At 41.3% G+C, this 26,885-nt stretch overlaps 1 protein-coding gene across 2 annotated transcripts in view; it reads right to left on the reverse strand.

Annotated features, from left to right (window-relative positions):
• Positions 1-26,885, reverse strand: part of mei1 (meiotic double-stranded break formation protein 1) — a 64,586-nt gene that overhangs the window by 9,575 nt on the left and 28,126 nt on the right. For both annotated transcript variants that reach the window (XM_084926661.1, XM_084926660.1), the window contains 12 exons: positions 24,638-24,698; positions 23,852-23,949; positions 21,119-21,275; positions 19,955-20,102; positions 18,905-19,087; positions 18,557-18,679; positions 17,801-17,990; positions 11,332-11,445; positions 10,123-10,233; positions 6,747-6,934; positions 6,335-6,419; positions 4,883-5,067 (listed from right to left, as the gene is read on the reverse strand). In XM_084926661.1, the coding sequence (XP_084782787.1) occupies positions 4,883-5,067; positions 6,335-6,419; positions 6,747-6,934; positions 10,123-10,233; positions 11,332-11,445; positions 17,801-17,990; positions 18,557-18,679; positions 18,905-19,087; positions 19,955-20,102; positions 21,119-21,275; positions 23,852-23,949; positions 24,638-24,698 (1,643 nt within the window). The remainder of the gene's footprint in view (positions 1-4,882; positions 5,068-6,334; positions 6,420-6,746; positions 6,935-10,122; positions 10,234-11,331; positions 11,446-17,800; positions 17,991-18,556; positions 18,680-18,904; positions 19,088-19,954; positions 20,103-21,118; positions 21,276-23,851; positions 23,950-24,637; positions 24,699-26,885) is intronic.

Genomic DNA, 26,885 nt, shown 5'->3' on the forward strand with positions numbered 1-26,885 from the left:
ACTGAACCATAGAACTGAAACTCAGTTCAGCACTACAGCTTCTTACAGAGAGAGGAAATGCTGCTAGTGTGGAACCAGAGGCTGGTATACTGCAGCACAGAAGAAGAAAAAACAAGTACGGGCGTGACACAGAAACCACCCAACAGTTCCACATATACAATACAACAGAATAAAATTACTTTATTGTCCACATTAGTGGAAAAATTGTCTTTGGATCATCAAGTCAATCGATTCAAATCAAGCACACATTCATACATATAAACATGTAAACATTCAATTCCATTCAAAATACATCACATCATCATATTCAGTATATTACAGTTTTTCTCAAATGTTAAAACACAAAAGCCAATCCTGTAACCCAAATGACCAGTAGTCTAAACACATTTACTAAATGTAGCCACCATATTCCAGTACCATAAACACATGTCACACGAAGACACAATTCACAAAACACAACCCTCTGTACTCATAAATCTAAACACATTTTTCCTTGCTAAAACACATGTTGCAAAACAACTCTGCTCATATTCTCAAATGAAAGCCCATGTGATGCAAAATGCTTGCCACAGTCACCAATCTTTGAACACAGGGAACACACCTGGCGTCAGTCACTACACACAACGACTCAAAATTGAAGACACCTGTTGCTAATGATGTGACCCCACCTATAAAAGCATAGTTTGGTGAAGGCATTCGAGCGTGCGGAAGGAGAAGAGCTGCAGGCCGAAGAGGGGTTGCGATCAGAGGAGGAAGAGGTGAAGGCCTAAGAAGAGGAGTTCGGAGTAGAGGAGGAAGAGAAGGAGGCCAACAAGAGAGAGGAGAAGGTCCAGGTGGGAGAAGAAGACAACCTCACACCATCATAACAGATGATATGCGAGCAACAGTAATTGATCATGTCATTGGCCATGGCATGACAATGGCTGAAGCGGGACGAAGAGTACATCCAAACCTGAGTAGGTTCACCGTGGCCACCATTATCAAGGCATTTAGACAACACAACAGGTATAGTACGCTATTGCTTTCTTTGTCACACTACAGTTTTACAGGCCTGTGAAAGTGGTCTGTTACTTTACATGTAGTTTTACATATAAATCAGTCAATTGACAACACATGTTTCTTTCTTTAGAGCTGAAAGGATGCCACATAGAGGTGGGAGGGTTGCCATATTCACAGCGGCACAAGAAACCCTCATTGCAGATATGGTCCGTGAGAACAACTGCATTAGACTCCGAGAGATCAGAGACAAAGTCATTGCAGATAATGTAAACTTTGAGAACATTGATGCTGTCAGCGTGTCCACAATAGACCGAGTTCTCCGGCGCCAACAGATGAGGATGAAACAGGTCTACAGGGTTCCCTTTGAGCGCAACTCTGCGCGACACATAGAACAACGTTACGAGTATGTGCAAGTACGTATACATCCATGTCCACAGTACAGTTAGTGGACATACTGTGTTGCTTAGTGGCCTACATTACTTCTGGACAATACTGTGCTACCTGATTGACCGTTCTGAACACCTGTACGTTTTTCCATGTTCACAGAGGATAATGCAGTTGGACGCGATGGCCAGACCCCATGAGTACCTCTTCCTGGATGAGGCTGGCTTCAACCTCCAGAAACGAAGGCGAAGAGGCCGTAACATCATTGGCCAAAGAGCCATCACTGAGGTTCCTGGCCAACGGGGGGGTAATATTACTCTTTGTGCAGCTATGGGTACGGAGGGGCTTGTCCACCGGCATGCTGTCCTTGGGTCTTACAACACCCAACGTCTCCTCACCTTCCTAGAGGAGCTAAAAGACATCCTCCTGGACCGTCAACAACACCATCCTAGGCTAGCACATCACATGTATGTGATCATTTGGGACAACGGCCGCTTCCACAAAACACACCAAATCAGAGAGTGGTTCACCACCAACAGTGACCACTTTTTAAACGTCTGTCTGCCACCCTACTCCCCTTTCCTGAACCCTATAGAGGAGTTCTTCTCATCATGGAGATGGAAGGTGTATGACAGACAGCCATACACAAGAGAGAACCTCGTACGGGCAATGGAGCTGGCCTGTGCTGACATCCCAGTGGAGGCCTTCCAGGGATGGATTCGCCATTCCAGGGCATTTTTCCCGCGGTGCCTAGCAAGGGACAATATAGCCTGTGATGTGGATGAGGTGATGTGGCCCAGTGCAGCTCGGCGACATGATGCCGCACAGTGACTGTGTGTAATACTGTAAAAAGACCGTGTAGACAATAAAAAAGACTTCACACCCTGATCATGTTTCCGAGAGTACTGTTGTGTGCGATAGATTCTGTTTTTGCATTGAGTTGTGTTACAGTAGTGTACGTACATGCAGGATGTTTTTATAGATTTATAGTCTTCATGTGAAACTCACAAATCTAAATGCCTAATCCTCTGCACGGTTCTATGACGATCCGTTACTGTACAGTTTATAAAAATATGCATTGGCAGTTATGAACCAAAGAACCTTCTCACAAATTGAGCATTGTGTTTTCAATTGTTTTGCTGTAGTGTGTAATGCTGTGTATAGTGTTTACAGTTTTGACAGCTTCGAGCTGCTCTCTTGGTGTGGGAGTTTGAGTTTTGCAGTGGGAAGGTGTGGTTGTGTTTATGTAGCTTTAGAGAAGGGTGTTGTGTTTGGACATTGGGGGACCTGGTGGTAACGTTTGTGACATGTGATTTAGCATTTGAGAAAAACTGTAATTGCCTCCTATAACTCTCATCCTACAAGAAAAGCCTATAGAAAATATTCTTCATGATTTCTTTGACAAAGAAATCATCTGCTACTCTTTTGGGTTAGTCATACTTTAGACCGTTTGTTTCACCACCAACATGTAATAACAATGTAGAGACGGACGTGATTGCACTGGATCCGTGTGCAGTGCCACAGTGCTAACTGTTAAATCAATCGGCATCTCATTTCCCCACACAACTGTGCTTGTGAAAGGCAGGTTCACTGTCATTATGTAAAGATTTTAAAGATTACCTTTGTGTTGCTGTGGGATAAAGGGGAAGTGTGAAAGGAACGATGAGGGGGAGGGGGTTTCATAATATGAGCATTTAAGTTGTCATTCATATATTCTTTATTGTATCCGGCGATAGATCGACACCGTTAACGCATTTGTGAAACCATGTGTGTGCACACTGGTGTTTTTATTCTATTTGCTGCATATGTGCATGCGATTTATAGAAGGCGTGCAGCTTTCTCCAGTTTTTCATTATGTACCTCTTGCTCACAAAGCCACCATTAAAGACACAGTTTTACAATTAAATGTCCTAGACCAGCTAGCTTAGTAACAACTGAGACAGCACACTGGGTACTGCAGCGCTCGAGCTTTCATTATAACACAGGGATTTACTGAACTAGCTTGTTATATTAATTCATACCCTCCATAAGCAAGAACTGGGAAATGCGACGCTGCAGTGAAAGTCTTTCTCTCTCTCTCGCGCGCGCGCACACACACGCACATACACACACACAACATAATTACTACTTTTTCAACCATTACTTCAAATTTACCCTAAATGGAAACCTACCCTGAAATGTATGACTTACATCATCAAGAATTATCCAGACTCCAGAAGCGAGGCAGATTTACACCCACACAACATGAGTAATATAGTAATCTTTTACCACTGCAGATTTTACATGTGCTTCATCACACGTCCCCTGCACTATATGGGGCTTTTGTCATTTTCTCTAACTTGTGCCTTCTTGTCTCCTCTGCCTTCTTTCCCGTGACCTGAAAATCAATCTCGGTGTGCCATCATGAAGGATGTCTCAACACCTAAAATGAATCAGCAGGAGAAAGGAATGAGGAGAGAAGAAACTTTGCTGGAGAAGTTATGATCCAGGATATGACATGTGTGTCCTATGTGGAAGTTTGTTTATGCTCGATGCACGGAGGTGTGACAGGCAGCAGGAACACGGAGGAGGAGGATTCCACAGATAAGTACACCTTTATGCTAAACTACGGGGAAAAAAGTCTGACATCTGCACGTAACTGACACACTGAGCTGGTCTGTGCACGAAGGAAAGATGGAGGAAATAATGTGCAAGGAGGTTTAGTAAGGAAAGGAAACAAGGATGTACAAGGCAAGCAATAAGAAGGGGGCCGGTGTTGGTCTCTTGTTATCACTGATTACAACAGATGATAACAGCCTTTAGAGCGTGCCAGCAGGTAGGGGAGGGTAACTGCCTAAAGGCAATATGCATGAGCCTGATAATAGCCATTCAGCAGGCTGATAACAGGCAAACTGGATGTACAGACAGACAGAGGACAGCTTATAACAGGCAGATATTATTCAGTCCCTGCAATCAAGCAAGATGGCATACGACATGTTTTCCCAGTTGATTTAAAATGCAGAATATAATCCATATAATCCAGGAGAAAGCCACAACTCCAAACCGCTGAACCACAAGGGACCGTGATACAGAAGACATAGGTAATATATCTAACTATATAGTGAAAGTTTTAAAGTAGTAGAAAGCTGTTAATTCTGGAAACTGATTGGATTACTTCCATCAAGAAGGCTATGTGATTGGCTTGGTTTGGTCTGTTTGTTTGTCTCTTTGTTAGCAGGTTTGCTCAAAAAGTTGCGACACATTTGCAGCCAAATTTTACCACACCACCTCTAGGCTAAAGGGATTAAAATGATTTACACTCTGGATCCAGATCCAGGAATTTTGGGAGGAATTCTTTAACAATGGCAAAATTAAACATTTGGCCAAAAACCTGTGAATCACCATCGTAATGTTCTCAAGAAAATGTTACAAACTGAACCGGATCCAGATAGCTTTTTGTACCCATACACTCAAATCACCACATCAATACAAACATACTCATACTCAAACATGCTAATACCTGCAGAAGGAGTCCACTGAGAGCAATTGAGAGGCACTGCGCCCCTTTGGAGCCAAGTGGGTACAAAGCACCGTCTTCAACCCCAAGAGGTCTGAGCCCAACCAAGCCAGGACCAGAAGTCAGACACACAACTTCCGATGCCAGGTCAGTATCAAGCAGAGCCTGCAGCAGCCTCAGGTAGCTGACTGGGAAGAGGAAGATAAAGGAAAATTGTAAATGTCTGAAAAAGCAGAGCAAATAAGGAGAATATATGGAATGTCTAAGCAAAGGAGGGTGAAAGAAAGAGAGAAGGAAAATAAATGTGGAAGGCAAGGCCACAGAAGAAAGAGGTCCACAGCACAACAGAAAGCAGCGAGTGTGTGAGTAAAAACTGAAAAAGATGGTAACAATCATGGAGCAGAGGGTGCAAGAGTACAGCTGAAAGGAACTGAGAGCAATTTTTTTACAAGAGACGTGAGAGAAAGAGAGGGCAAGAAGTTAAAGATGTCAGTGCCAAGTACACAGAGAGAGAGTGCAAGGCAGAACGAAGTGAAGGAAGCTGAAGGAAGTTCAGCAAGACCCAAGTAGTGATGGAGAAAAGGCGAACAACAGGGGTAAAAAGACTCCTAAAACACAGTGGAATCCAAACTTAGTGCTGCCAGCCATCTGAATCGCACTTAATGCCATGTACACTGAGATTAGAGCCCTCTGAGGGAGAGAGGACTCGATTAGTGGCAGAAGAAAAGAGGGAGGAGAGACAGGGCAAAGAGATAGAGAGAGAAACGGGAAGAGTTGGAAATATACGGGCAGGCTGGGAAGAAGCATAGGGGAGATAAAAATTGAGAGAAAGACAGAGAAAGGACGCTGAGTGACTAGAAAGAGAGAGAGAGAGGCAGGCAGAGGGAGGGAGCCAATACATCACAGCAACTCTGACAGGCCACTTATCCAGCTGACAGACAGAGATGCAGGAGCAGCAGGGCTGATCTGTCTCCCAGTGCAGCAGTGGGATTGGGGCCACTTAATATAATGAAAGTGTGTGAAATGCATGGTTTGGTTAGCTCCACTGAGGATAACACATTGACTTTACGTATGTACATGTAAACCAAACAGGTTTGCACAGTATATGGACAGATGTTACATTAATCAGGGATGCCTAATGCTACTCATATGAACACAGGTATCTTGGTCTTGGACCCCCTGATGTTTCCATAATTGCGTTGGACAAAGTGAGTAGCAGAAAATTCTGGAACAGATGACTCAAGAGACAAATCTGGAAGAATAAAAGCAAATTGAGGAAAATAGAAAAACACCAGCCAACCACAAATGCAGAATTTTCAGCCAAGTTTCTTTTGTATTCTTGGGTCACACACTGTTGCTATAATTTCAGCGCTAATGAACTGTTTTGCCGTCGGCTGTCTGCATGGGATGAAGACTTATAAAAACAATCGAACAGTAAAATTTGGTGTCTCTTACTCAGCAGGAGACTGTCTGTGTTTCTCTTCTGAGTAAGGAGTCGCTGCACAGCTGTGTCCAGACTCCAAGTGATGCTCTTACGGACCTTAAATAATAGAAAATGAGAGAGAGAGGGTAGAAAATAAGAGAGAGAGGGGAGGAATCAGGAATATAACAAGATTAGGACTGAAATCTTTGTGAGTTAAAATGCATTATTATCCCTGCAGTGCCGGCTGAAAACAAAGAAGAAAGCGTGTTAGTTTGTACCACGGCCTCACTGAGATATGCATCAAGCAAATCCAATTTCTCTTTTGCATTCTGCCCCTATATCTCAATCTATACCCTACTTTACATTATGCTGTGTCTTGCCCTTGACTGTATGAAGTTATATCGTGAAGTTGTGATAAGAGCAGAGCTGAGCTGTTGTGTGTACCTGAGTGGAGTGAACACGCTGCAAGGTAATGAGGGAGGACAGGAGTAGATGGCAGCAGCACAGCAGGGCCAAAGGAGGACAGGCTGATGGAGAGAGGGATGTGGCAGAGGAAGAGGAGGAGGAGGAAGAGGAGAAGACTGTCTGCAGCTGGTCCATCAGCCCGCTGTTAGAGAGCAGCATGGAGACAGCTGGGAAAGAAAAGGAACAGTGTCATCACACTTTAATGGGACGTGTGCTTCTGTTTCACTGCGCTGTACGTGGGTTTTGATAGCAGCTGGTCCTTATGACTGCAGAGTGACGTGCTGCAGCAACAGACCCACAACAATGCAAACACCTGTGAGGTCTTTGTAACATTACTAAGTGAAAAATATGTTAAACTATACTGTTCTCTATTCATAAACACTGACATTGCTGTTTTACCATATACATGTGGGCAGGCTGAATAATTTAAACAATGTGATAATAGAACAATATGACACAAGGGCAACAAGATGCAAACAAAGCATCACCTCCAAGTGCTAAAAAAAATCCCCCCAAATGACACAATCTTAAAGTAATCATATGTTCTTTTCGCTTTGAAACAGAGTAATGTGTTCCTTCTCCTTTGCACCATCACTGAAATAGTGTCTAGCCTGAGGCTGAAACAGGTAGCTGTAAACTGATCACTAGTGATAATGAAGGCTGAATACATAGAGAGGCTGCAGGAGAAGCTGCAAAGCCACAATTAATCGAACTTTAATCCCAATTTTGTCTTCCCATAATTAAATGAGCATGATCGAGCGATACTGAAAAAGCGCACTTCGCCAATAGAATGCAAAGCAAAATTAAGCGCTCCCTAAATCACTGCCTGACCACGTGCCTGCATGTGCCAGTTTCCTGGAATACTTTGGGCGAGTAACACTACACCAAAAGATACACATGAATATACAACAAAACTCAAATGTCTGGCAGAGCAGAGAGTGAAGGGCTTGTCTCTAGAATCTCTAGATCAGGGGTAGGCAACTCCAGGCCTCGAGTGCCGATGTCCTGCAGGTTTTAGATGTGTACTTGATCCAACACAACTGATTTAAATGGCTAAATTACCTCCTCAACATGTCTTGAAGTTCTTTAGAACTAATTATGTGATTCAGGACAGAACTTATTCAACTGAACTGTCCGAAACCATACAAATCGTTTGATTTTTATTTGTAAAGCACCAAATCACAACAACAGTCACCTTAAAGCACTTTATATTGTAAGGTAAGAACTCTAGAATAAGAAAGAGAAAACCCAGCAATCAGAAACCCCTTATGAGCAAGCACTTGGCGATAGTGGGAAGGAAAAACAGAACCAGATAAAGGGAAGGGCAGTCATCTACTGCAAAAAAACTGCAGTATATTGAGGCATGAAACCCAAGAAAGCTTCATCGTGGTTGCTAACGTAAGTCATCCAACATGAATTCAGGCATCCATAAAAGTGCAGCTGCGCATGCATCCAGCTCACAAAGACGCACTGAAATCACAAATGCAATCGCACTCCACGTGCAGTAAAGACAGTGAGTTACGAACACTTCAGGAAAATGGTCAACACACCGGGCAAAAGATATGCTACCCCCTCGCGCAATTATTCCAAAGTGGCAACACGTGTGCTGTATGCAAACCTTGGAGGGAAAATAGAGCCGTCGAGTACTTTGCTAGGGGTTTTATTGACAACCTTTTTATTTTGCTTCTAGAGATGCACTTAGACGAGGTGAACAAACACCTTATTTGTCTGCAAAGATGAATTTACGGATTAATTAACAGGAACAGAACACAAAATAAAGGTGCCCTCTTGCTCTGCAGGGCATTTTCTTTTTAAATCTATTTTACTTTTTTCAAAGAGGTGCACTGTATTTAGGTGAATGAGGACAAATTTTATTTTGATGCAAAGATCTGTACATATATGGAAATGTAATATCAGTGTTCTGTTTACGTGAAAGTGCAATAAAAACACATTTATCACTAAAATCATTGAATAACCGGACAAATAGTGTGGATCTCCGTACTGATAAAAATAATTGTTGTCCATAATCACGGAGCCTTACTGCAAATTAATACCAGTGACATCATTAGCTTTGCTTCCCAATGGTAACCCTTCTGTCTGACCTCCAAGTTAACCAGAGAAGTTGGTGTACTGGTTAGCACCGTTGCCTCACAGAAGGCATATTTCTGGGTCAAACCACAGTTGGAGTCTTTCTGTGTTCCTGCGTGGGTTCTCTCCAGCCACTCCGGTTTCCTCCCACAGTCCATACATACAGTATGCATGCTAAGGTCTTGATGCATTCTCAATCATCCAGGAAAATAAATCTCCAAAAGTTGATTCTCCAAAAGTGGATTCTGTTCATCTGGACGTAGCGTTTTTCTGGGAGAAACGTTTGGATGAGTGACGAAACGTTTCTCCCAGAAAACGCTACGTCCAGATGAACAGAATCAACTTTTGGAGATATGCAAGTTAATTTGCGATCCTAAATTGGCCATAGATGTGAGGTGGATAAAGTGCTTTAATTGTAAAAAACAGAGCAATGTTTGAGTAAAATGAGACTTATAGAATAAACACTTTGAGCACTCAGCATGACTAGAAAAGAATACCCTGTAACTGATCAAATAAATGTCCGTGATAAGGGCAGTGTAACTGAAGGCATACTTTTGTCTGTTGTGAAAAATATTCAAGTATTAATTTCTCAAGCTCTTTAGTACCTGATACTTTTGTGTTCTGGCTCATTGACTGATTGAGCGACTTTGGTTTTAAAGAGAGATTTCTAATAATAAAAGCTTTAGTGAAACTCTCTTGGAAAAACCCCCTTATGTTATCATACATCTTCCAGCTGCACCTAATTACTGATTTTGTTCGTCTTTATATGGATTTATGTGAGATTTCTTACCTTAGAAACCTACATGTTGCCATGGCGGTAAGTGCTATTGTGTTTGGACATGTGGTTTAGTCTGTGTGTTACAAATATTTAGCTGTAGCAAGGCGACGACACGAGTCTGCCAGTCATTGCTTTTGTGCAAATGTGGGAGAAGCTCACAGACTTGACACCATAACAAAAGACAAGAGCCAAAGACAATGTCAACGACCGAGCCAAAGCCTGTGTACCATTTGTAGTGCAGGTGTGAGCTTTTACGGTTATTATTTGCTTTGTGCCTCAGTACAAAGTGCATCAAGGTCAGCCTCTCGCTTCTCTCAAACAGGCGAGTGGGGAGTGAAATGAAAAGACAGCAAGAGGTGAGAGAAACATACTGAGACAGAGGGTGAAGAGGCTGCATGTGTGAAAGGTGTGACGTTAAGAGGAGTGAATAAAAGGCACAGAGACCATGCAGAGTGTAACTAAAAGTGGCAGTAAGAACATGTGTCTAACCTCTGTCAGTGCAGTGTGCAGGGGACAGGCTCAGGCAGCAGTACAGGTAGCTGATGGCAGGCAGCAGGCTCTCTGTTTTTATAGGCTTCAACCTCCCTGCTATGTTACTCACTGACTCACACACACACACACACACACACACATACACGAACACACGGGCATTATTTCTGGGAAATATACCTTTACTGCACAGCTGACCCTAAATGTAATGTAAAATATAGTCGAGTATCTAACAATTTTCTCACTCTTTCATCTATGATTTTATCTGCGGTGCTCTCAAGGATTTTATACAGGGGCATTCAGATGTGATGTAGCAGATAAAATGTAACATTGTGGGCTTTGTCATTTATTGCATGTCATGGTGCGTCAATAACAGTGAAAATGCCTGATCAAAACATTCATGATGCCAAAAACATTGCAATTTAAAGGGGTTCAGTATAGCAGTATAGCATTATTAAAGAACAACAAGACAAGATCCAAGAGTAACAGTTATCTTAAAGATCATGATAGGATATTTTTTAAATTAAAAAAGAAAGTGTGCTTGCAATACTCTAAAGAAACCATAGGGTTACTAGCACCCTTATTTGAGAAACGCTGCAAAAGACAGTGGGCTGAAATATACAACTTACAACTGAGGATGAGGCTCCAAATATGCAGTAAAAAGAAAAAAGTGGTAAGTCACAGAGGGATGAGTGTTGCTGACATCAAGGCGAAAAGCAAAGCAAATTAGACCCTTGTAACAGGCATGGAGTTACGAGTTACCGTCTAGTAAAGTTCAGTGCAGCATTTTGATCTGCAGATCAGCAGAAAACGCTCCTCTGAGTATGTTTGTGAGGATGGTATTAAATCAAAGGTGAGTGAGGAGTAATTGAAATACAGATGAATGCAGAAGAGGAAACAAACAGGACAACATTGTCTCTCTCGCTAGATAATTGTGTTTTGATGTGTAGTAAGATGGCATGCCGGCGACGCTGTAAGAAAGGGAGATGGAGTCTCTGTGGATGACTGAGAGAGCGAGCTGACTTGTTTGCCTGCTGTCAGAGCGTTTCTTGGTATCACTGTAAGAGAAACTGTTTGCTGTAGCGATCATGTTGCTAAATCTGCCTCTTAACATAGGGGGCTTGAGCGGTTATTCGGATATTTTAGATAAATGCAGGGGAGAGAGAGCTGTGCTCAGCGTGACATGTCAGCAGCACCTTGGGGCCTCACCATGGTGTAGCAGTTTGAAGTGCACTCCTTCCATATTACTGTAATGGGGAGATGAAGGTGGATCACTGGCCCGCGTCACACAAAGCAGCTTCAGCACCAGAGGGAGTGAGTTCACTGCTCCATAAAAACAGACACAAACAAAAACAAACCAGAAAAACATTGAAAAAGAAGGTAAGACAGAGGATGGAGTGTGACAGAGTGAAAGATAAGAATCACAATGAATTAGCATTTTCTTTCAAGTCATTACTTTAGTCTGGAACCTGTTGTGCACATCATTTGTCAACAAAGCCAAAACAGAGGATGTGGTCCAAACATGCACTCTATAGGATGAAGGATTTCTTGCATTCACTTGTGGTTTTTATGAAGTTTGGTTTCCCTAAGAGGGATTTCTGGAGCTAACACAAGTCATCGTGAAGAGAAAGGAACCGGGAGGAAATGACCACATCTTGCTCAGAATGATTAAAAATGACCACACACACACACTTTAGAAACCAATATTAGGTGTCTAGATATAGCTAGGATAAATGGTGGCGTAAGAGGGTGGAGAAAAAGGACTGGAGGGGACAGGAGACAAAGGGCAGGGGGACTTTAACTGGAAAGAAACTTCAGGCTGAACAGTTATCTACATTCCCCTTTCACTGCTGTATTGCATAACATTAAAATATCTCCCCTTTGGGATGCCGCCGCACTGAAGCTAATATAAAGTATATATTAATGCAAATTACAGTGGGCTGAATTGGAACATGTGGAGGGATAACAGGCTGTAATTCCCTCAGGGCCCAGGATGAGCAGAAAGCAGGCAAAGGCTAACCACAGCAACAGTTTCTGAATCCCAAACTGGCACGCTGCTGTTGTGCCCTTCAGCTGTGCTCATTAACCTGGGCAAGTACACAGACGTAATAACACCATACGGCAGACACCTATAACAAAAAAATACATTATTTGCACATTTGCATTCTTTTGTTCTTTTTTTCATTGTTACAAACCTTCAATTTCAGCATTTATGTCATGGTTTTATGGTTCTAATAAAGATACAGCAGCCTTCTGAAAACAAGTGAGGCCCGGATGCTAGTTTAGGCAGTCCACTCAAGCTAATTTATACCCATGTGACATGCTACACTCTCCTCAAATTCTGTTTAAGATGTAAATGTCTCATCTCTCCCTCCAACATCTCAGTGTCTGCACTGCTGCCTGCAGTTTGACCCCTCCACCACCCCTGCATCCACCTACAGATTCCAGCAGGAGATTTTTTTTTAACTATTTACTGTGTTTCACCAGGAAGATCACAGAGATCAAATCTCTTTCACCAGAGATCTAGCCAAGGCAGCAGTCATACAAGCTCATAACATATCAAAATATGCCAGCTTTAGCCAGTCACTGTCTACTGTCCTTTAACTCCACAAACTGTAGTCAGTGAAGTGGACCTCTCCACCGTGTTTTTGGTTCGTTTTGGAGTATTTTTAATACAATAATCTGACAAATAATTTGAACTGAAGCCAGTTACAGTTGATCCAAGAAGTTTATATGGCAGTTTTGGTGAGTGATTTGTAGTTTTAAATAATCTGGTATCTGTAGCTATGCTAGCATTATCTGATAACTTAGCATTCCAGAGAGTTAAGGTGGCTCCCACCATAAGACTTCAACCTGAAGAGTGCACAAACTGATGGGTGGCATCATGATGGCTACGTCCATCTACTAAATACAGTCTATGAGCAAAACAAGTGAAGTGAAATTGTCTGACCTAATCTGACTGTCCAGCTACACCCCAGTTTATGGTATCTCACCTTCCACTGCCTGGTCGAGGAATTCATTTTACGAGCAGTTTAAAGGTTTTTTCCTTCCAGCATTAATCAGAGGTGACGGAGACTTTTTCTTGCCATTTTAATCCAATTCAAAACCAACAATATTTTAGGACGCTCTGTTATTCCAGTTCACTTAAAATGAGATTTACATGGCAGGATGGTTATAAGAAATAGCACTGCACTTAAACTGAGCACCGTGTCCAGCTGCTGTTAAGTCATATTTTAGGATATACCAAGCCTCATTCGATTGCCACAATTTTTTCATTAATTTAAATAAATTCAAGTCAATATAATCTTTGTGCCCATGTTTGCTCTGCAATAAATGTTCTTATCTGAACAGCTGTGCTTTTCTGCAAATGTACTAATTTGAAAAAGAAGAAAAAACACAATTATCGTTAAACAGCTCTTCCGCTATCCCTGAATGTCACTATAACAATCGTTTAAAGCAGAAAGAAAATGCTGCCAGAGAAAATGGACTCGCAAACATAAATCAGCGCAGGTATCCTTTCAAAAGTTGCTTTCCATATTTGAGAATAATTAGCCTAAGTGCTTTCCATTATATCGCACAAGACATTGTGCCAAATGCTCCAATTAATCCGTGTACATTACTTAATAGATGTTTTATTATGGTATATGCCAACTGTTATTTTTAACCCCCAGTAAAACATCTTGGCACGCTCACATCACGGTTATGGAGCAAAAGATGAATTGATTGTGAATGTTGTTTTTCTTTAAACAAAATACAAATGCATTTTTAATATATTACTATTCTACTAGCTTCCAATAGTTTTTGATAATTTATGCCAGAAGAACTAACAACATCTGCAAACACGAAGACGCATAAACTTGCTAAATTTCCCTAATTTAATTCAATTAACTTTGGTATCCTAGATACAGAAAAGCTCACCAATCAACAGCATGTAATCCTTCTTCGTTTGAGCTGTGGTGAAAAGCCTGAGTAATAAACTGTGTTAATAACTGTGGAGAGACAATAAATCAAAACTAGCTCTTTTTAATCGAAAATCTTTTTTCTTTTCAAGTCAAAATGATGAGAAGGGCATCTCAAATCAAACAGCTCAGGTGTGGCTGCTGCTGCTTCACTTGGATAAATCTTTCAGTGTCTGCTGTGTGGGGAGAAAAAAACCCGACATGCGTTTGATCTATTATGTCTCACTGTGTGGGAGCCCACTACCTCACCCTGCAGGTGGATGTGTTCCTGTGTACTGTGTGGATGAGCTTGTGCTGAGTGGGTTTGAAACAGCTGAAACTTTTATTTGCTACAAAATGTTTTCATTTGGATGACTAAGAAAGACGAACGAAACAGTGTCCCACATGATGAAACCCAAACTCTGGGGGCCGAGCTGCAACGTTTACCTCTATAGATCAACTGTAATTAACCGTATCTGTGATTTAATGAGAGATAAGTGAGCATGAAGCCAAATCAGCTGGCATTAATGTCGATGCGCCACGCTGAGTGGTGAATTCATTCATTCAGAATGGTGAATCACTTTATGTGTGAGAAAATTAATCTATTAGTATAGTGCTGTGTTTTGTAACCACAGAGTCATAATTATTAACACAGTTATTAAGGCATTAGCGCTCATCCCTAAATTCGGGATCAAGGTTTAAAAAACAGAGCTGAGGACACATTTTCGGTGGAAGTACACACAGAGTCTGAAAGTTGTCCGAGAGGTCACGTTGTAAAGTGAAAATTAATTTATCAATATACTTTGAGTTTAAAAAAAGACAGTAATGTGCAAAAGTCTTGATCCACCCCTCATTTCTAAATAAGTACATATATTAGAAATTATACTTGTATTAAAAATCTATCACAAATCTATCACATGGTACTTAGAAACCTCTACTTTCTTTATATTTTGCCATTTTTGGAAAAAAGGAAATAGACACAGGAATTTATTGAAACGTACAAACATACATGGAAATACAGAATATTATAAAGTCTATATTTGGCATGAGCACCTTTATTCTTTGACACAGTCTGGACTCTCTTAGGCAGCTTTCTTGTCATTTCTTTAAGCAGTCTTCAAGAATAGTTGCTTCTTTGGATGTTGGCTGCCTTTTGTTCTGTTCTCTGCTTCACTAATGTTGCGGTCTGGGCTCTGGGAAGGAAAATCCATAACTGATAGTGTTCCACTGTGTGGTTTTTATCCTATCCAGGTATGCTTTTACTGCACTGGCAGTACGTTTGGGATCATTTATTATCGCTGAAAAATGAAGCCGTTGCCAATCAGATGCTTTCCAGATGGTACTGCACTATTCTGCATTCATAATTCTATCAATCTTGACCAGATCCCCAACAACACTGTATGAAATGCAGCCCCAAATCACGTCAGAGCCTCCACCCTGTTTTATAGATGGCTGTAGACACTCACCATTGCACCTCTCTTGTAACCGCTGTACAGACGGATGATGATTTGTACCATAAATTTTACTTTGGATTCATCACTACATCAGACCAGTCGCCACTGATTTTCAGTCCAGTTCTTGTGTACATGGGCATATCTCAGCTTTTGTGCCTGTTTACCTTCACTATGAATAGCTTCTTGATAGCCACCAGGCTCAGGATTTGTTAGCTGTTCGTCAGACAAGATTAAACACTAGCGAGGACAGAGCCTTTCAGTCTGTGGCACCAAGGCTTTAGAACAGTCTCCCACTAAACTATATTTAGCCGATTCTGTGGACTCCTTTCAAAACCTTTTCTATTCAACAAGGCTGTTTAGATTCTTATTGCTATAACAGATTTTCTTAAAATTACCTATTTCTTAAAATTTACCTTTATTTTATTTTGTGCCTTAACTTCATTTTATATTAGCTCTGTTAGATGAATCATCTGAAGGATCAGATAAATCTCTCAGGTGCTGTGCCAGGACTTTTCCTCTTTCTAAAGGACATGCCTTTCAGATACTGCTTACCTAGTGCAGATAGTTTTTTAGGCCTGCCACTTCTTCCTTTCCTCCATTTGTCCATTTTCCTCATTTTTCTCAAGGACACACTGCACACTATGCTGAGATATTGTTAGGGTCTGGGCAGGCTGTTTTCCCCTCTGTTTTCTCCTTCTGTCTCTCTCTGTTCTCTCAGACAGAGAGGTGGGCTTTACCTGTGTCTCCACCCACAGGCGAAGCCGCCACTCACGCACTTGCGCCCATTGCCTCATTACGGTACGTAAGGACCGGCTGAGGCAGTTGTTCTCTCAAAATTGGATCTTCCAGTTTAGTTTTTGCTGTTGTGTTTTCTGCTCAGTAATTCTCTGTCTTCGTCTGCCTGGAGTTCGTTGTTCGTTTCCTGGTGAAGCTACTTGTGCTCTCTTGAGGAGTCTAAAGATCACAGCTGGCCATTTTCCTCTTCCACTCTAAGAGTCAGTCAGCCCCTACCTGCCCACTCTCCATTAAGCTTTCTTCGCCTACCCTGGATTTCAGTCTGCCCACCTGCTACTCCTCCACGACTCAAACACAGAATCTAACAAGTGAGATCTCAGAGTTGAATAACTCTTGCACATCTCTATTGCTGCTACCTTCACTAACTACCAGTCTCCCTCTCTGCAGACCCTCTCTGGGCTCATCTGACAGAAACACTAGCTGCCTAATTGCTCATCTGCCTGTTGTTAACTTAATTCAGTCTCTAAATAAACCTTATAAGCCTTTTATTGTTGGTCTACGTCTGCTCCCAGTGTCTAGTAATTGCAACACCATACCAGATACACTAAGTTTTTAGCTAGCAGCTCTTTGGTAATCAACTTGGTGGCAGAAAAACACTATTTTACGCTAACTGTGTTAGCTTTGGCATTTTTCATAGTCAACTAAAGAAATGCAAACACTGTGGCTTTAGAGCAGGCTTCTAATAATGAAGTGCCAAAAGATGCAACTGAGAAGTGGCTCTTTGCTAGGTTGTCTGTTATGTATAGACAGACCACTGGTTCATCCCTTGAATTACAGCAGGTACTTTTTTCTGCTTGAATGATGAATGACAAACAAACAAGCATCCCTGAAAATGTTCAGGTAGTCTGACTCGTCGGCAGCAAGAAAGCAAGAAAGACAGCAAGAAATGAGGAGTGGTTTGAGACTTTTGCACAGCACACTACATGCTGACTGTTTGTGTACATACACCTTTAAACATGTATTAATAAAATAATAAATGTCTCTGCACACAGATACAATCAGCTGTTCTAACAGACAGGACGCCGTTCACAGCAGAGCCTACTTAAAAACTGCTGTGCTATAAAAACAATTGGAATCACACATATTATGATAAATGCTTTCCCTGATTGAGGCACATTAACTTTAAATGAAAGACTCCATTACCGCTCCATCGCTGCACGGCGAGTGCGCGAAGCTGCTGCCAGAGGTTTTATGCTGTGCGGTTTATCTCTGTATTTCCCAGAGAGAGCTTGCAGAAGTTTGAATTAAAACTGCTCTCTCAATTTTTTTAATCAGCTCTCCATGAAGCTGATAAAAATGTTACCTGGTACATTTTGGGGAAAAAAAGAAAAAGAAAAAAATTAAAGTGAATTTTGTTTCATCTTTTCTATTCTGGTGCATCTATTCTCATTAATTTAAATACAATAGAGCCACAGTTACGCTGATTCCTGTACAGATTATTTTGCTTTGAAGATGCTAGAGGTGTTACAATATAAGCTCTGTGTTTCTTACCCTGTGCAGAGTATTCCTGTTCAAACCCATGGTCTGTGTTCACCACACTGACCCGCTGTAGGGCCTGGAGCAAGGCTGGTCTTAGCTTTGTACACAGGTTTATGTTGTAGCCTCTTTGACCTCCCAGAAGAACTTCTAGTACACCCAACACTCGCTCAGCTAGAGGAGCCTCTCTGGTGCAAACCATGTCCTGTGGTCAATTAAAAAAGCCACAACAAAGAAGGCACATCCATTTAGAATATCTCTTGGTAACAGTATTATCCCAAAGCAGTAAAGCGAATCAGTTCAATGAAGACAATTGTAGCCTAAAGAGGAATTACATATGGCAGCACGGCTCTTTCTGGGACCTCCCCACCCTTTCATGTGCATACATGAGAGCAGCAGCGAGACCCCGATACAGAACAGAGCAGACATCGGTGACTACAAATATGAAACTGATTAAGTCAGGCACAGCATGAAAAGGAGGATCTGTGGTGGAGGTGACTGGTACAGTGGCTTGTGTGGGCAGCAACTGTGGGCAGGTTAAAGAAGCTTAAACAGCATGTCCTATATGAGATCTGCAAGCTGGATATTTAGGAGGGTATGACGTGGGGCTGGCACGGAGAATTTACTCCATGCTCGATTCAAATTTTTATTCCAAACAGCTCCCTTTACAATGCAGCATTCAGCTGCATAAAAATGTGTTCGTTTGAATATAGCAAAGTCATTAACTCTGAACTCTTATTCAATTTTCAAACATTATATTCTGGCTCTCACCAGGAGGGTCAGTATGACAGCTGGGTACTTCTCCATCACAGACAGGAGCTCCATGGTTTCTGTGTCTGTCTTCTGATCCGACCTCTCATCTGCACAGCTTTCTTTCTCCTCCTGTGTGTCTGCCTATAAGCACAGATGAAACCCAGCCACCTTTTCATCAACTCTGACTTACCAGAGTTGAAGGGAATTCAGGAAAACACACCCCAATGTGTCTCTAAGACTTGCTCTGTCAGAGTGAAACTAATTAGTGAAAGTTGCCGGAGTGAAACAAGCAAATTGAGTTCAGTAAAATCACTGAATTATTCAGAAATACTTGCTGGGATACAGTTTAAGCAGATGTCTCATTACCGGGGTAGGCCCTGTGTTTGTGTCCTGTTCCTTGGTCAACCACAGCTCCAAGACCACGGCGGCAAATTTCTCTGCCAGCTCTGGGTATCGACACATGAAGTGGATCAGCGCAGCATGGTGAAAGTAGAGCGAAGAGAAGCTTTGGCAGGAGGAGAGTGCCTTGCTGATGCAATTCAAAGAAGCCTTGAATAACATGGTGAAGAAAGATTGATGAAGTCAAAGTACTCTCTTTGAGTTGAGTGTACACATCCAAGTTAAAAACTTGCAATTTTGAAAATAATTTTCTTCACAATCCGGAGGAGGATCTCTTTTGAAACCCTACTGAGGCAGAGCCCTTAGACAGAGGAGCAACTCTTCTGTAATCTATTTTTATTCACAGTCAATGTAAGGTATATAATATTGAGTAGTCTCAGAGAGGCCGTGTAATACTCTTTGAAATAAAGAAGGGCGCATTTTTCATGTTTTTTTCTTCTGTGATGCTCAACTATAGTTAAAATTCTTTGCTGGTGAATTCTCTACAGCACAATATAGATTTTGTATCAAGAGATGAACACGAGCAGTCAAGCTCTGACTCTAAGTATTTCTAAGCCTGCTCAAAAATGGTTTCCATATTCAATCATGAAAAAGAAAAAAGAAAAGAAGCATCGGCTCCGTACGCGCCGCTCTTTCGTCTGTGCACAGGGAAAAAAAAATTCTGAACACGTTCAAACTGATGAGATCCTGACACATTAATATGGCATTGCTTGTCAGTACACCTATCTCAACCTTCAATCTGTTTCATATTGTTAGACTGATTTACTGAACACAAAATTTAAAAAACATTTTTTTTTCAAACTGAGGCAGACGTGTCTTCGCTGTCAGCGTGTTTTGGCATTAAAAGTGATAAAGGTAAAAAAAAGGAAAAGAAAAGTTAAAAATACTGGAGCCTTAAGGCACCATAATAGCAGAGAAGCCTGAAATCTAGGTAAAGTTTAAACTTTGTAAGTAGTAGTGACTGCTTTAAAAGTTTTCAAAGTTACTGTGTGTGTTTTGATTTTGTTTCAGAGTTACCCCATCGAGTGAGGGGCTCTTGTCCTGTGTCAGTGCCAGCAGGTAGAGGGCAGAGCGGAGCACAGAGTGAGGCAGGACACAGCCCTGCTCCTGCACAGAGCGCAACAGCCACACAACATTGGAGAAGACTATCTGGTCAGGGAGGAGCCTGGATTACACACACACACACAAACAAACGCACACATAATAACGGTAGTATTAATTGCAGTATTCAAAGTTACATAAAGACAAAGTGCCCCCAGGGACACGCTGACGAAAGAAACTCGATATCTCTCTTTCTCGCACGGAAATCAACACAAACGCACTAAAACACATACAAAAGATCAACACACACATTCAGAGATCCTATCCCTGAGTATACAAACGACACGCACCCTCAGCCCTCCCACGCTATGTAAATCTCTGGCCACATCTCTCATAATCTTGATGAGGCCGCGCAGTGGCAGGGAGAGGCTTTCATCGCCTTCCCAGGAGGTTAATGCATAGCCGAGGATTCGCAGAAAGAGAAATTAAACTTTCCAAGAAGCCGACACGCTGTTTTTCTCAGGTTATAAAAAATGCATTTGAGACCACCCTCGACGGGCCACGGCAGAAGAACAAGGAGAGAGCTGCAATGACGTGTGAAACCAGCCGAATTTATATTCATACAAGTCTGATATATTCGATATAGCACGACTGCATTCATCATCTTGAGATTTTGGTTATGTAAACATAGTAATATAGCTCAAATGTTGCCTTTTCTGCTCTCAAAGTATGAACTACAGCATAGCTAAACAAGGCTTTGAGAGTGCGAGATGTTTGGTCATATCCACATGAACCAAAAGTTTCCAAAACTACTTTAATTACAAAAATGTACAATTCTTTCCAAATAGTTGGAGAAATGTAATATTCAATAAGGTCCATGTCAATATACGATAGAGACAAATGTTTACTCTGCACAAGTGCTTAGATACATAAGAAAAATGATGCTGATGCTAAAATATGCATTGGTTATTTTTATTTCCACAAAATAAATAAATAAAATAACAGCTTATATCACAAGGTTGCCAGGCACTTAAATTGAACAAACTGTTTGTGATGTTCAACACTGAAGTACATAATAATTTATCCCAAGAGTGCTTGTATATATCTAAATATATCCCTGCTGCTTGTGTGCGTTATTACCTGTCTCCTTGCTGCAGGGCGAGGTACAGCATTATCACCAGGCAGTATTTCGGAGCCTGTGGTCCTTGATATTCACACAGCACAGAGGGCCACTCTGACAGGCGATAACACAAAGAGGGAAGGTTGTGCAGCAGTAGATTTTCAACCTCCTTCAGATCTGAGGGACAAGCAAGGTGATGAAACAGAAAGGAGAAATGCAATCAATGCTAGAAATGGGAAGAGGAGAAGGTTTGAGACAGAGAGCGAGAAAGAAACAAGAGAAGGTGGAGAGAATGAGAGGAAATGAATGAAGGCGAGAGGTGGTGGAAATAAAACAGAACACAGCAGAAGAGGCCCTGAGGCCAATTTTCCAAACAGGTATTACTCACTAATGTTTTTATTATTATTTTTATACAACTGAAGGCATGCCAAAGCTGATGTTTATGAAAAAACACTCTTTTACAGGCAAAAACAAGTGAGGCTTGACTGATATCCAAACAAATCCAACTATAACGCCAAATTCATCATTAAGGAAACATGGAAAAGCTTTAATTAATGTCTTATAATATTATCTGAAAAAACACATTCTGTTACATAATGTAGTAAAATTAGGATGGATTAAAAAGCCGATAGAATGATGGGTGTGAAATGAAAGGGAGCATAAGAGGGAACATGAAAACGTAAAACATGAAAAAAGGAGTCAGATGAAGATGAAAGACAGAAGGGCTCAAGCAGGAAAGCAGTGTTAGAGAAAGGAGAAGAGAAGGAGAAGGACGGCACAGGCAAGGCACAGACCCTGATCCATGACTACACAGTGGATATACAGTAAAGCTCCAACAGCATCTGCGGGAAGTGCAACAAAGAAAATAAAGAATGAAATGAGGAAAAAAACACAAAAAGCACAGGAAAAGGAGAGAGAGAGAGAGAGAGAGGGTGGCAACAGTGAGCTCTATGGTCTGGAGGGTAACTGTAAGTAAGAAAATAGACTGTTTACAAACCAGAGGAAAGTAAGAAGGGCTCCAGTCACCAATGCAGCCATCACCTCCAGGGAAAGAGTCAAAGAGTGAGGAGTGAAGAAGAATAGGGGGTTGTACTGAGTTTAAGAGGGAGGACTGGGACAGAGAGAAATACAGCAAAGGGTAGACAGATGAAGAAGATGAGAAAGGGGACAACAGATGGGAAAGAAAAAAGAAATAGACCCACACAGCAGGCAGCAGTGACACACTGCCTCCTGTTCAGGTCCTAAAGAACAGAAAAGTAATCCGAGACGAGAGGACAAGAGCCTTTTCTTAAACATTCACATGAGATTAGCAGATATCTTTAAAGCACAATCCTGATGACACGCTGTGATGTATCACAGGAGTAATCAGTAATATTAAATCTTAAAAGCACTAATGAGACTGTACACGAAGCAGGACATGACAGACAGGGAAAAAAATCTGCTAAAAACCTGAAAAACGGGAGTTTTTGAACAAGAAAAACATACACTGTAAAATGTGATAGGAAAATTTCAAGATGAGAGGGGAGAAAAATGAGGGAAAGCAAGAGGCTGAAAATGAAATGGAACCTGATAAGGATGATAAAAGGGAGGAAGATGGTGACAGGCAGGAAAAGAAACAAACAGGACTCTCGCTCTGCCAGACTCATTATTCACCATCACACACACACAGACACACACACACACGCTTACTTGCTCGTACAACTCTTACATCTCATTACCTCAAAGAAATATTTTACTCCACTCTGGTGTCAGTGTCACACAGACACATCTGCGGGGGACAGCTGCAGTTACCAATGAGCTGCTTTTCTTTGCTCTTTATTTTAGTGGATGCTGCAGTGATGTGAGATAAGGAAGTGTATGGAGTTTGTGCATTTGCTTCCGTGTAACGGAATTAAAAGCAACCAGCACTTGGAATTGGAAATGTTACCTGTGCGGACCTATGTGTCATAAAGCGCGCTGACATTTAAAAGCCTTGGCCTGAGCTCTCTCACATAGGAAATACAATTCAAAGCCAGTTAACACAATCACCATGTTTATAGTCCGCACACCTGGTTCCCTTCCTTTCATCCTTAACAGAAACCGGAGCTCTTGTTAGTCAACGTGCAAACACTTTCTTTGTTTTTTTCATAAGCTTGCCTGCTGACTGTCAGACCCTCCTTAAAAACAGAGTTAACTTAACTCAAAAGAACAGGTGAGTCAGATGGAAATGAGACTCTCGCTCGAGTTTTTGATGTTTAAAGTCAACATAAAGACGAAAGAGAGAGAGCGTGAGCCTGAGTGGGCGAGGAAGCAGGCATGCGACAAAGAAAAACTAAAGCAAAACTGCAAAAGAACCTTATTTACTTTTTAAATCCAGCATAATTTTGTCAGTTCATGGCAGCGGTTCTGGGTAAAAAAAATGTATAATGAAGGATTTGATGAAGAAGCACCTGCTGAATGTAACATGAAGTCAGTTTGATTTAGTTTGCTGAGTATGAACTATATATATAGATGTATCACTTTAATACAGACAGGCGGTAAATATTTGATTAAGCTGTGAATGGTGAAAAAACAGTTGAAAACCTCAGCTACAGCTAAGACGTGCTTTGGTGACACACTGACCTAGCCTATTCGGAAAAACTGCAATGACAGTTCAATATTTCTCAGAAAACTGGCAGCATGACATCACTGCTCAGAGGCTGAGAGCAACAACAGGGTTTTTACCCTGACTGCATGTCTCCGTGTGTGGTGCAAACGTGCATGTATTTGCATACCGTGCTGGTGGGAGCCAGAAGGAAGGTCTGACTGGGAGAGAAGACACATACTGAGTTTTTGTAGAAAACCACAGCAAGATGCATTCAGATTTGGGTTCCTGAAAGAGTGAGTGAGAGGGAGAAATGCAAAAGGAGCTTGAACACACACACAAACAAACACACCAAAGGAAAAAAAGATTTTAAAAAAAGAGAGAATGAGGGCACCAGAGACAAACAGTGAACAATTACCGCTCAATGCGCGGTCAATACAGCTAAGAGCTAACTGTAAAACCGAGGACAGGATGTGCTTTGACAAACTTCTCTCAAAGATGAAATGCACAGTGTTTAGTTTCATTACAGCTCAGAGCACGGGGGGTGGGCTTAAGCCTATCAAGTAAACCACATTTATGACCACACTAGTATAAGAACACAAAAAAAGGCACACTCTAACACAAAGACCCACAAAAGCGCATATGCTTACATGTGAAAAACAAAGCACACACAATGCAAAAGCACACTGTGGACTTTGAAGTAGTAGATCCATCGCTTAGAGACAGACACACTGCTGAGAAGACTGGCTTATTGGAAAAAAAGTAGAGTGACTCAAAAATGACAGATGCCTCGGTCGGTGTTATCTGCCTCATTGCTAAATGTGCTTCGACAGAGAATGATAATAGCAGCTCGGCTCACAGAGCCACCGCGGCTGGATACACACAGTGTAGAGAAACACGCGTGCGCCGCTGCAGTTTTAATTGTCGTGTGTGTCTCTGTGTGTGTGTGTCCTCAGGTTATCCTCTTACAATGTACCTGTTTCCTGCACAGAGAAGGCCTTTGTGTTCCACAGCCAGTCTGTAGAAACCAGAGGACGCTGGAGGGAAGAAGAGGTGAAGAGCAGAATAAATAAACTACTACACAGTGAGAAATGAGGAAGAAGATGAGGATGATAGCAAAAACACTATTTATATAATGCAAACACTGAGGTACATTAAAGCCACTAACAAAAAATGTGACAGTTAGTGTAAACACACACAAAAAAAGTGCACGCTTTAATCTTCAGCCTAAAAACACCGACCCAAAGCTCAGTGTTGTAATGACGAGTTTATCAATGAATTTAAATGACGAGAAAGAGGAAGAGCAAGAGCAATAGAAGCTCTTTTTTATTTCTAGGCTGTCAAAAATTTCTTCATCTCATCTCATGTCTCACATTTAAAGTCATGTCACCTTACTGCCATGTCCACCCTATCAGAGTAGTAGTAGTAGCTGATTAGGATCAACTAGGTGAGACTTACCAGTTGTTGTTGGCAATACATCTCAGATTCTACAGGCCTCTGTTACCATCTTAAATGTTACAGTTTATTACAGAACAATTAGAAAAAGACTGAACAAATATGACTTGTTTGGAAAGGTTTTGCAAAGGTTGATCTGAACAAAGAACAAGACTTCAGCTACAATGACAACACCTCATACCAACACTATCAAGCACAGTGGAAGGGTGATCATTTGGGTTTGTTTGTAACCACGGGACCATTGAGTCGACCATCAGCTTCTCTGTATACCAAATTAGTCTAGATCAAAATCTGAAGTCCTCTGTCTGTCGAGCTGACATCTAAAGTTTGGCCAAAAGTGAGTCACGCAACAGGACAATGATCCCACGCACAGCAGAGTCTGCAGCAGAATATCAAAAACAGACCTCAAGGGAGCTGTGCATAAGCAAATGCCCACAAATCTGCATGAACTGAAGTAATGGTCTAAAGAAGAGTGAACCACACTGATGCGAGACACTGATAAAGTCACAGAAAAACATTTCTTCAAGATATTTCTGCAAAATGTGGTTCTACAAGCTTCTGAATCACAGGGTGGTTTTTCACAGGACTGCAGGGAGTCCTGACAAAAAAAGGTTTCTTTTAGGTATAATGTGTGACTGACAGGTTATAACTTGTCATTTTCCAACATGCAGGATTAATGTTTTAAAGTGACATTTTTTTCCCACTCGCACACAATTTTCTCTCAGCCCTGCCTCAGTAGTTTTCAGTGCCTAAATGTAACTAGTGACAGTGAGTAAAAATGAAGGGAATCAGTGAGTTAAAAAAAGAAAAACAGTGAAAAACAAATTCATCTTTCTAACACAGATGCTGCAGGTCTCACACTAGCGAGCCACGGAGACCTCATGTTTAAACACAAGCTGGCTCTAAAAAAATGCATTTTATGAAACACCGGGATGAAAAAGTGCTGGTAAAAGACAGGTGCCATCAGTTCATGATCCCCACCCTTTGCATTTTTTTCATCTTAAATTAGTTTCCAAGCAACACAAAATAACTTTTAAATTTAATTTAATGAATCACTGAAGACTTACGACAAATTTGCCTTCAGTAAAGGAAAAAAAGGCTATACTGTAAAGCTGTACTTAATATCTTGGCCATTCCAGTGCTTCAGTGAGAGAAAGCACCTCAGACTTATTAGAGAGATGTTTTAATCCCATAAGGGAACTAAATTGCTTTCTTCTTTGTCCATGTGGACCTATGCCACATCTGCAGGAAACTGCTCTGCTTTGATAAGCGCTTCCAGGACAAATACCGAGCTTAGGTTTGTTTATAATGTCACCACATCAGCTTGTCTGGACGCCAGAGGCAACAAGTTCTCTGTCAATTACTGAGTCTCATCGTGCTGACAGCCAATTTTTAAGAGCCTGCATAGTTTTCCCACTACAGCGATATCAAATTTAATTAAGGCATTTAGCCTCACTTTTGATAAATGTAGAATAAAATGTTGATATTACTGTGTCTGGCATCAAACAGTGCAAAAGCCCGATTTTCATTTTGTAAACGTTATCTAACCATATCAAAGGTTCAGTGGCTCGGCGGTGAACACAATATGTTGGTGATGATGAAATAAAATGAGCTTAATTTCTTTTTATATGATTAGCTGGGAATAAAGCTTTGTGATGAAACTGCTTCTGTTTATTTCATTTAGTAAAACAATTTAATACTTTAAACAACATTTAAGCAAAGCATTTAATTGGCCAAGTTGGATTAAACGAACAGACTTGTTTGGAAAT

Source organism: Perissodus microlepis, chromosome 4 (assembly GCF_051167445.1).
Source record: "Perissodus microlepis isolate ML-2025 ecotype Zambia chromosome 4, ASM5116744v1, whole genome shotgun sequence".
NCBI classification, from domain to species: Eukaryota; Metazoa; Chordata; class Actinopteri; order Cichliformes; family Cichlidae; genus Perissodus; species Perissodus microlepis.